Genomic DNA, 11,317 nt, shown 5'->3' on the forward strand with positions numbered 1-11,317 from the left:
GTTTGGTAGGTACAATTGTAAATTTTATCAATATGTAATGTTCGAGAAAATCGGAAAATTTTCTTTAAAATATTCTTCTCGAACACTTCGTCCCAAATATGTGAATTTTGAAATTACATACCTACTATGTTTAATGTCGATCGGTGCATATCAGTGGAGAATATGAATAACCTAGTACCTTACGACTTAAAAAGAAAAAAATATTTTTACCACTGAGTGCAATACGAGAAAACTGTTGGCTTACCTTTAATATTATGTAATATACTTTTGATAAAAATTTGTTTTTATTTTTGTTCCGTACCTATAATGATTAAATTTGCAGGAGGGAACGAAATAGAATAGAATAATTACAAAACAAAAACTCATGTAATAAGTTTTATAGCAAATTTGATTAACATTAACAACAAACACATTTGGTATTTCGGCAGCACTGGTTCACACACATACTCAACCGCAAGACACGAATCCAGAATTCACTGTTCATGTTTTTGCTCCTCTTCTGAGAAAGTTTTTCTTCTCATGAGAAGTTTAATTAGAGACACCATGAAATCAAATAAAAAAGAAACAACACTTTTCTGTCAAATAAAAACCTTTCTCATTCTCCAGAGGAAATCCATCGGATTCATGTTTTCAGCACAGCGCGATTCAACGGGAAACCAATTCCACTACACTACTGTCCACAGTTCGCTGTCATGACTCATACGACCGTACGGGTACGAGACCATCGGAAACTGGTAGAACCAGTTTCATTTGCTCCGATTTTCTACACTCGCACTGTTGCTCGTTTTTCTGTGTCAAATCTTGAAGAACTGAAACTGAACCCTCCGTGTTCCGTGCCAGCCAGCCAGCCAGCAAACCGCAACATACACAGACGGACTATATGTACTAGCGGACCATGATCCGAGGGTGAGACGGTATAATGCTCTCTAGAGAAACCTATTCACTTAGAAAACAGGAAATGTAAACTCACTTTTAGTGGAGAAAACACAATCACTCCAGCTTGCACAAGCCTGCGATTACAGTTTCCACCTAGATTGGGCACTTTTCACTGGGTTGTATTGAACTTTGAGCAGCGCACAAAATGGTTCGGATTCTAGCGTTCCGCTGTTTAATCGATTCTTTGAAGGGGGCCAGCTTAGCTCGCAGCCTAAAGCGTACACGAACACGAAACGCGTATCATACACGGACACACCGCGGCACAAAACCGGACAAACGAACCAACCAACTCTCTGGGAGGAAGCCAACACCGAACTGACAGAAGGCGATCGCTGGCCGTCTTCACAGAGCTCAGACGTTTACTTTTTGTGCAAACGAAGCGAAGCGCGTGACACTCTCTTGACGGCTCTCCGATGTGTGACGGCGCGACGCAACTGAAATATTTCAGGTGACGTTCCGTTTCGTCACGCAACGAAAGAAAAATTAAACGGTTGGAAAAATATCAATATTGCGACGTTAAAGAAACTTTAAAACCGGAATATTTTCAACTGTTGATGTTTACACGGAATTGCACAACACACTGTCATGGTTTAAAACCAAAATAAACGTTTTCTTCACTCTTTTTCTTGCCACAAAAGAACTAGTTTGCCGTGATGCCTTCAACGCACTGCTAATTGGATAACGTCACAGAAAGCAAAAGATGAAGGTTTTTGTGACGTTCGAGTCAAGAAGACGGGATAGCTAAACGTCACATATTCATGTTGTTCCAAAGGAGATGCCGGGGTTAGGTCACAATTTTTTAGGATTTTTGTTTTTTAAACATGTCGCTGATTTTAACGATTAACAATTCCGAAGTTACCGGATAAGTATTTATAATAGTTCATGAAATTAATTTACAAATTTAATATCAATTCACAAGATAACTTAACAGAATATCAGTTATTATACGTTGATCTTCTTCTCCATGACCAACTGCTTTACTACTCTTCGCAGTACCTTTCCCGCCGCCGATGTTGGCAGTTGATCTACGAAAAACACTCCTCCGCGCAGTTTCTTATGGTCGCTAACCTGACCGTCGACGGTGTCGATCACTTGCTGCTCCGTCAGGGTTGATCCATTGGTTCGTACTATCACCGCCGTTGGTAGATCCGACGAGCGGTCCTCCACCGGAATGCCTGCGACGCAAACCTGCTTCACACCGTCGATCTGCTCGATGATGGCCTCCAGATCGGAGGGTGAGATTTGAAAGTTTTTGTACTTGATGATGTCTTTGATTCGATCGATCACATAGAGAAAACCCTTCTCATCAAAGTAACCAATGTCACCTGTCTTGAAAAAACCTTCCTCATCAAAAGCATTCTTCGTTGCTTCCTCACTATTCAAGTAGCCCTGAAAGCAAAACGGTCTTTCATTACATAATCACTTGAGCAGCTAAATTTCACCTTACCAAAAATCTGTGCTTATACTTGACACGAATCTCACCGCGTTCTCCTGGACCAAGTCGTCGATCATTTTCGTCAAATATTTTCCCACTCACATCGTTAGCCAATGTTCCGACAGATCCGGGAGCAAAAGGTCCAGTGCCCGAAGTGATAAAACCTATTTCCGAAGAACCGTAAACCGGTTTGGCAACACCGTTCGGAAACCTAGCTCCTAGACAGGAACGCAGCTCTTCGGAAACAATCGCTCCTCCCATAGTCCATCGTTTTATGCTGCTAAAATTGGCTGTCGGAAATTTGGGATGAATTTGCAATACAGAGATGTACGATGGTGGCGTAAAAATATCCTCCACTTTGAAGCGCTCTATTATTGAGATTAGATTTTCCTCCGTGAACGATTGTGAAGTGATGACACGAGGGCGGGTGTAGTACAGGGACGTCAGCATGGCAAAAACTCCTGTTGCCCAAAACAGGGGACTATAGTTGAAGATGGGCCCGGCATCAAGTTCACTTTGCAATAAAAAAAAACTATTGAATGACTCTGCAAATAGCTTATCACCGGCACTGGACTTACCAAGCAAACACTTCCCCTTCGAGGATGTGCGCGTGAGATAAGCACACCCCTTTCGGTGGTCCGGTGGTACCCGACGAACACAAAATCACTGCCAGCAGCTTCTTCGAGTCTCCCAAATACTCCGGCACGAATTTTTCTTCCCCTTGAGCGGGAACCAACAGTTCCTCTATTGATCCACACCGACCAGATGCCTTACCCAAAACGAAAATTTTCACGCAACCCTCCCCTATTGCTTCACTCACAGCTTCCTCAACCACTTCACGATTATCCTCATCGCAAAACACCACCTTCGACTTAGTGTATCGCATCATATGCACCAGATCGTCCTTATTGAAAACCGGTGCCAACGGATTCACACCCAGTCCGATAGTCAAACAGCCAACAACCACCGGTACTACATTGTCACTGTTCGCACAGACCAGCGAAACCAGATCGCCCTTCCGGAGGCCCAGCTTCCCGGTTAGATTCAAGGCTATTCGGACACTTCGCAGTCGCAGCTCGGCACAGCTCAACTCCCGGCCGCTGTCGGCATTGATTTGGATCACCTTCGACGGGGTTCGAGCCAGCAAATTGAGTACCACTTGGCCGAAGTTTGCCTCCGGATTGAGCACACCAGGAAGGGCTGGTCCGAACCAGGTTTTTGTAGTTGGATCGTATCGAGCCATTTCTTAATTCTAACGTATGACGGATTCGCAATTTAAAGCACGACTGAAGCTTGTTATAAACGAGAGAACTGCTTTTATATGATTACTATCACTCTCGTGTGTTTACTTTTCAGCTTCGGGGTTGATAATGATAATGCGACCACGGTACGAGTACGGTTCACATTTCGCAAGAGGCTTGGTTTGTTGAATAACGTAGAACGACAGCTCACTGATTGCTCGTAATTGGTCGCAGGTCGTTCCAGTTTTGATGCTAAAAACGAAAAACCCGCTCTAAGATCTAATACGATTGGTGCTGCTGATCTGATAATTATTTAACTTTAATTCTTATCGTATACCAGTTGTGGGAGATAAGAATAATAATAATAATTAATGATGAATAAACATCATGAACTAGAAAAAAAATAATAAAGCGATTCACATCGGTCTGCTCTGACAACACTGTCAATGCAACGTATTATAGTCCAATATGGCAACGGTGCGTCAGCTGCCGAGCGATGCTATATAAACGGACGTCATCCATGTGAATCCTCATTCTTGTGACGGATTTCGGAGAGGAAGGATCTCATCCTCATGGACCAGCAGCAGGCAGCGAAACCAGTGGCCCCTTTGAGGGTAAGACCACTGCTCAACCGAAGGAGGCAGAACCACACCGGCGGCGCGGTACTCTGGAGTGAGCAGCAAATCTGTCTCGGAGCACGACAATGGCACAGCAGCTCCCTCGTAAGTCAAAAGCGGTAACTATGAGTAGAGCGCTAACCGACGGAAGGGCGGTATAGTGCATTAATTTATTTTGCTAGCCGACGGAAGGGCGGTTAGCAACATAATGAATAATACCTTACCCGACGGAAGGGCGGTGTAATGGTTTTGATAACTATCCGACGGAAGGGCGGTTAGTAACATTGTGAATAATACCTTACCCGACGGAAGGGCGGTGTAATGGTTTTGATAACTATCCGACGGAAGGGCGGTTAGTAACATTATAAATAATACCTTACCCGACGGAAGGGCGGTGTAATGGCGAAATTTATCCTGATAACTATCCGACGGAAGGGCGGTTAGTAACATTGTGAACAATACCTTACCCGACGGAAGGGCGGCGTAATGGTGAAATTTATCTTGATAACTATCCGACGGAAGGGCGGTTAGTAACATTGTGAATAATACCTTACCCGACGGAAGGACGGTGTAATGGTTTTGATAACTATCCGACGGAAGGGCGGTTAGTAACATTATAAACAATACCTTACCCGACGGAAGGGCGGCGTAATGGTGAAATTTATCTTGATAACTATCCGACGGAAGGGCGGTTAGTAACATTGTGAATAATACCTTACCCGACGGAAGGGCGGTGTAATGGTTTTGATAACTATCCGACGGAAGGGCGGTTAGTAACATTATAAATAATACCTTACCCGACGGAAGGGCGGTGTAATGGCGAAATTTATCTTGATAACTATCCGACGGAAGGGCGGTTAGTAACATTGTGAACAATACCTTACCCGACGGAAGGGCGGTGTAATGGTGAAATTCATCTTGATAACTATCCGACGGAAGGGCGGTTAGTTAAGTTTTCTAAGAGTATGAATATTTCCACTATCCGACGAAAGGGCGGTTAGTATATTTTTTGAGTGTACCAATGCGGTTAATGCATTGCTAATGGTTAATGGTGAAAAATTGTGTAATGATGGTATTAATAGTCAAAACTGTTAACTGACGAAGAACAGTCTAATCTACAAGTTTAGATTCGCGTCACCTAATGGAATGTGGGAATAGGTGAGATATTAACTACCCGGCTAAAGAGTGGTCAGTTAAATTTTCTTCAAAGTAGTTAGGAAGTCATGCCCTCTTAGCAAGTAGCTGGTAGGAACCATGTTTTCAATGTTAGCGTTTGCATAATAGAGATATCAATATTATCTCTTTGCTTCACACAAGTTAGCTCTTCGGCTGTCAGTGGAGATCATGTCAGTGAGCCCATGAGCGATGTTATTTTCTAAAGCAATTAAGAGAACGGTGTCAGGTATCTGGTTTTTATAACACTAGTGGCTGGTTGCGAAGCCTGTCGAATAGGGACAGAGAGCCAAACTCCAAATACGCAATGTAGCTGCGAAACTTTCAGAATAATATTTAATATTTCAGAAAGGAGCAAGAAGTCCAGAAAGATCTAATATCAGACAAAATCAATAATAAAACGTGAGAGGAATTGACAAACAAGTAAGAAACACACGCTTTGAAAAAAATCATGTCAATTTACATGCACATAAATGGAGCATTGCAAATAATCATAAAATTACATGTTATTTCACCTAACGGCTGATTTATTATATTTGGATTGATGTAAAAATACAACTTTAAAAACGGATTAGGCTATTTACGTCGAATGTGAGATTCATTTTTTCGTTATGTGCAGTGAAACAGCAGTTTATAAATTGAAGGTTAGTTGCCGATTCCCTTCTTCTTTTGTTGCGAAAACGATTTTAAATCCAATATTGAAGGTGTAAAAGAGCATTAGAAAAATAACACTTTTCCACATTGATCCATCGCACACAATTTTCGTTAAGAGTAGTGAAGTAGGAGAATGTGGGAGATAAGAATAATAATAATAATTAATGATGAATAAACATCATGAACTAGAAAAAAAATAATAAAGCGATTCACATCGGTCTGCTCTGACAACACTGTCAATGCAACGTATTATAGTCCAATATGGCAACGGTGCGTCAGCTGCCGAGCGATGCTATATAAACGGACGTCATCCATGTGAATCCTCATTCTTGTGACGGATTTCGGAGAGGAAGGATCTCATCCTCATGGACCAGCAGCAGGCAGCGAAACCAGTGGCCCCTTTGAGGGTAAGACCACTGCTCAACCGAAGGAGGCAGAACCACACCGGCGGCGCGGTACTCTGGAGTGAGCAGCAAATCTGTCTCGGAGCACGACACCAGTTTCAGCTGGACGTCGTTCCTTTGTTTATTTTTCATTTACATTGTTTCACACCGGAATTTGTTTCGTGTTTCGTTTACAAATCTCAGGTTAATACCATTTGACACCAAAAATGTGTTCGTCGGAATCGGAACAGTCCATAGAAGTGCCAACCTGTGTATGAGGAGCTATTTTACACATTCTGATCAGATTTTGATTGAACTAATGTTGACTGGTGTTCGTATTTTCAGAACATTTCTAATAACATTTCTAATAATTTAAAACCAAAGTTGATATTGTACTTGAAATTGAACTTGACATTGGGCAGTTTTCTTTTCTGTACCGCTTTCTTGATTTTTTCTCCCCTGTTTCTTCTTTTGCCTTCCGTTTTTCCTGTTTTACTCTGATTTTTAAATTTTTGTGCTCCGTAATTATACTGTTTCATTGCTTCGTTTTTTTTCGTTTTTTGTCCCATTTTTTCTTATTTCCAGTCCTGGTTTTCCTCTTTATTCTCATTCTTTTTTTTATAATTTTCATTCCCATTTTCCGTCCTTTTTCGTTTTTTTTACAGTTTTCGTCTTAATCCAATTCTCCTGCTTCATGGTAACTGCTCAGTTTTAAAAGGTAAATGCTAGGGGTCATTCCTGGCGTAGTGGTTAGCATTCACGCCTCTCACGCCGAGAAACCGGATTCAAATCCCAACCCCGCAGAAGTCACGAATGACCTAAGCTGTCAAAGTGACTATAATCAAAACAAAAAAAGATAATTGCTCAATTCTCCTCCTTCTCATTGTGCGTCTTCGCCAGTTCCGTTTTTTCCGTTTTAAATGCCTCTTTTTTTTTCTTTTCTCTCACGCTTATTCTGTTTTTGGGTTCTTTTTCTCTCTGGTTTGTCTGTTTTATCTCCCGTTTTTCAGCTTTTTTCTTGGTCTGTTTTTCCTGTTTTTTTTTCTTTTTCTATACCATTTCCCCATTCCTATTTTGTCCCATCTTTCTTCTTTTATACCCCGTTTTATCTCCTCTTCCCGTTTTCCCCGTTTTCTCTACCAGTTTTCTATTTTCTTTCACGCTTTTCTTCTTTCTCCAATTGATTTCTCTTGTTTTCTACTCCGTTTTCCCTTTTTTTCACGATTTTCTCTTTTCATTTACGCTTGTTTTCTTTTTCTGCTCTGTCTACTCTCTATTTGTCTCGTTTTCCCTCCTTTTCCCTTATTTTTCTCTTTTCTGTTCCGTTTCCGTCCCGTTTTTCTTCCGTTTTGCCCTTTTCCAGTCTCGTTTTTTTGTTTTCTGTCGTTAATTCCGTTTTTTTTGTTTTCGTCTGTTCCATTCTTACGCTTATTATGTCCTGGTTTTCCTGCTTTTCTGCCAATGTTTCAAATCGAGTGAATAGCGAGTGTGAGAAACATACACCGCTATTCTGTATTTCGAACGAATTGGTATTTGGAACGAAAGTTCTTTCAAACGAAATTTCCGCCAGCAAAATCAAATCGCTCCGCTGATTTCCGCTCGAGAAGGGTTTGGTTCCGCTAGTCCTTTTCCACAGCAGCTAGTTAATACGCCTAGTTTACGGCGACATGTGGCTGCTTCAGCCGCGTGAGATTTAACCGAGGCATCGGTACCGTATGTTATCCACAATGGAGAGTTTTGGGCACATCTTAACCCTCTCTGTCCCCAAAGGTATTTGGGTGATTTACAATTTTTGTCATCTGAAATAGTTATTAATGAGCAATTCTTAAAGCTAAGTTATACAAATTACACAAACTTATTTCTACTACGTTTTGAGATAGAAATATTCATATTTAAATGCATTAAAAATTTGATCGGCAGATTTTAGTATCGTATGTCATGGATCACTTGTGCTACCATGGGACAAAGAGGGTGTACCATCACTAGGTAGTGGACGGTGTCAACGTTATCAAAATCTGGTCGATCTGTGATTCTGTCTGATTTGGTGACCTCCAGGTGTACTTGTGTAGGAGTCTGTGCTGGAAGAAGATACTTTGTATGGCCATGTTTTTGGAGGCGGCAAAACGATAAGTGTTAGGCCCGTTTCGTTGGTCTAAACCCTCCAATCGTCAGTTTGTATTTATCTTCCTGGCAGACCTGAGCACTGAAATTCCCGAATCTTGATGTCATGTTTTGGGCAGCGTTCGTATTCACACTTCAACTGCTCGTAGAATTCCTCCTTGTCGTCATCGGTACTCCTGAACGTAGATAATGTTTCTATTAAAGAACCAGCCCTTGATTCTTAATCTGAACATTTGAGGATTGATTGGCATCCTAAGCACCCGTTTCCGCATCTTGCCCTTCACTATAAAACTTGTACCCAGCTCGTGCGTGTTGCCGCAATTGTGGTAGAACTCTAGTATGTCCATCTCTGGACGACCGTACTGTTGAATTCTTTCTGCACGCCTCTTGAAAGGCTACACCGTCGAACTTGCGGCTCTTCAATACAAAGGAGAGCAGTCGAGAGCTCCCTTGGAAGTTGAAAAAGTGTCCAATCCATAAGCCTTTTTCGTCACAACAGTTTATTCCGATTATTCCAGTCCGAATTGTTTGTTCTTTCCTTGCGTATTAATTTTCCTGGTGGGCTTGTTGGCTTGCGAGGCCTACGGTACCAACGTTCCTAACTTACCAATTCATCGATCACTTAAAAAAAATCGCTTTCTATCACTACCACATCAGTTCCAACTTCCAACATGCTTTCTACCAGTGGCTGCGAGATACACTTCATTTTGGCAGAGCTTATGATAAGACCTATCCTCGCAACTTCCTTCTTAGGAAGCCTATATACCTCTTTTACAGTACTACTCTTAACACCGATGATATCGAAGTACGTAGGATGTCGTGATGATATGGTACCGCTTCTCCGAAACCCTTCGAGAAGCAGCTTTCAGTGCTTTGCTTCGACAATTAGAATGGTCTCCTTGAGGGAAGAAATTAACCCTCTTGTCCCAAGTGGATCATTATTGAGAACTTTTTTAACCGGGCTGTCATACGACATCCTCACGACGTGTCCAGCCTATTTGTTGGATCGCAGCGTCCGTCCTACGGAGTCCAAAGTAGACACGATTTCCGCCATAATGCGTCTTTGTATTTCTCTGCCGGTGTCGTTGTCTGCGGTAACCAGTGAGCCCAGATACACGAACTCTTCTACCACCTCGATTTCATCACCGTCTAAATGAACCCGGGGAGGGAGGTCAGCATTCACTTCTCTAGAACCTCTTCCTTTCATGTATTTTGTTTTCGATACATTAATGACAAGTCCAATGCGTTTGGCTTCAGCTTTCAGTCCGATGTACGTGTCCGCCATCCTCTCAAAGGTACGTGTAATGATGTCAACGCCGTCAGCGAAACCAAGAAGCTGGACGAACTTCGTGAATATCGTGCCACTCGTGTCTATCCTCGCTCTTCTTATCACACCCTACAAAGCGAGGTTGAACAGCAAACATGAAAGCCCATCACCTTTCCGTAACCCTCTTCGAGATCCAAAGGGACTCGAGACTGCCCCTGATACTCGAACAACACACATTACTCGTTCCATCGTCGCCTTGACCAATCGCGTTAGTTTATCCGGAAATACGTAGTAGTGCATAATCTGCCATGTTCACTCCTCCGGTAGTAGCTCCTCCTCCCAAGTCTTGACAATGACCCAGTGCAGCGCTCTAGCCAGTACGTCACCACCGTATTTCAGCTGCTCACCGGATAGCTGATCAGCCCCAGCCGCTTTATTGTTTTTCAGCCGACCGATCTCTTCTGCTACCTCCTGGAGGTCGGGGGCGGTATTCTGTCGTCTTCTGCACGCGCTCCAAGATCTATTGCCATATCGTCACCTTCATGTACAGCTACATCGCTGTTAAGGTGCTCGTCATAATACTGCTTCCACCTCTCGATCACCTCACGTTCGTTCGTGAGAAGATTACCGTCTGAGTCTCGACACATATCGGCCTGCGGCACATAGCCTTTGCGCGAACGGTTTAACTTCTCGTAGAACCTCCGTTTATCGTTAGCACGGTACAGTTCTTCCATCGCCTCGCGATCCCGATCTTCCTGTTGGCCTGTTGGAGTTTTGCCTGTTCTTTGCTTGTTTATATCGATCCACATTCGCCCTCGTATGGTGTTGCAGCATCCTCGCACGTGCTGCATTCTTCTCCTGCACTAATTGCTCGCATTCGCCGTCGAACCAATCGTTTTTGCGGTTCGGACCGCTAGAGCAGCACTACCGATGGCGGTCTGAATGCCTTTCCAACCATCTTCAAGAGTTGCTGCGCCAAGTTGCTCTTCCGTTGGTAGCGCTGCTTCCAGCTGCCGCGCGTATTCCTGGGCAACTCCGGTGTCTCGTAGCTGCTCGATGTTGGGTCGCGGCGTACGACTGCGACGCGTGTTATGCACCGTCGAGAGTTTTGAGCGCATGCACTGCAACTATGAAATGGTCCGAATCTATATTCGCACTGCGGTTGGTGCGAACGTTTATAACATCAGAGAAAAATTGACCGTTGATTAGTATATGGTCAATTTGATTTTCTATTCGTTGTTCTGGATATATTTGCGGGGGCAGAAGGATCGGACTACCATACCGCGGAAAGCTGCAAAATTAACACATCGTTGGCCGTTGTCGTTCTTTGTGGAATGCAGGCTGTTTGGCCCGATTACCGGTCTGTATATAGCTTTCTGTCCTACACTCCTACCTACGCGTTCATGTTACCGATGACGATTTTCACGTCCCATCGCGGACAGCCATCATACACCTACTCTAGCTGCGCGTAGAAGGCCTCCTTCTCCGTC

At 43.2% G+C, this 11,317-nt stretch overlaps 2 protein-coding genes across 3 annotated transcripts in view; both read right to left on the reverse strand.

Annotated features, from left to right (window-relative positions):
- LOC128741437 (disintegrin and metalloproteinase domain-containing protein 10) overlaps positions 1–1,204 on the reverse strand; it is a 131,780-nt gene extending 130,576 nt beyond the window's left edge. Inside the window, exon 1 of one of the 2 annotated variants that reach the window (XM_053837252.1) lies at positions 971–1,204. The gene's annotated coding sequence lies outside the window, so the exon portion shown is untranslated. Of the gene's footprint in view, positions 1–590; positions 630–970 lie in introns of those variants that run through there. The other variant, XM_053837254.1, reaches the window with a different exon arrangement.
- Positions 1,205–1,878: 674 nt separating this feature from the next.
- Positions 1,879–3,614, reverse strand: LOC128741042 (probable 4-coumarate--CoA ligase 1). Its single transcript, XM_053836619.1, has 3 exons — positions 2,950–3,614; positions 2,384–2,885; positions 1,879–2,325 (listed from the first exon to the last, which is right to left on the reverse strand). Exons 1-3 carry the CDS (start codon positions 3,612–3,614, stop codon positions 1,879–1,881), a joined length of 1,614 nt encoding a protein of 537 aa, XP_053692594.1.
- Positions 3,615–11,317: the final 7,703 nt, after the last annotated feature.

This window comes from Sabethes cyaneus, chromosome 3 (assembly GCF_943734655.1).
Source record: "Sabethes cyaneus chromosome 3, idSabCyanKW18_F2, whole genome shotgun sequence".
In the NCBI taxonomy this organism is placed as follows: domain Eukaryota; kingdom Metazoa; phylum Arthropoda; class Insecta; order Diptera; family Culicidae; genus Sabethes; species Sabethes cyaneus.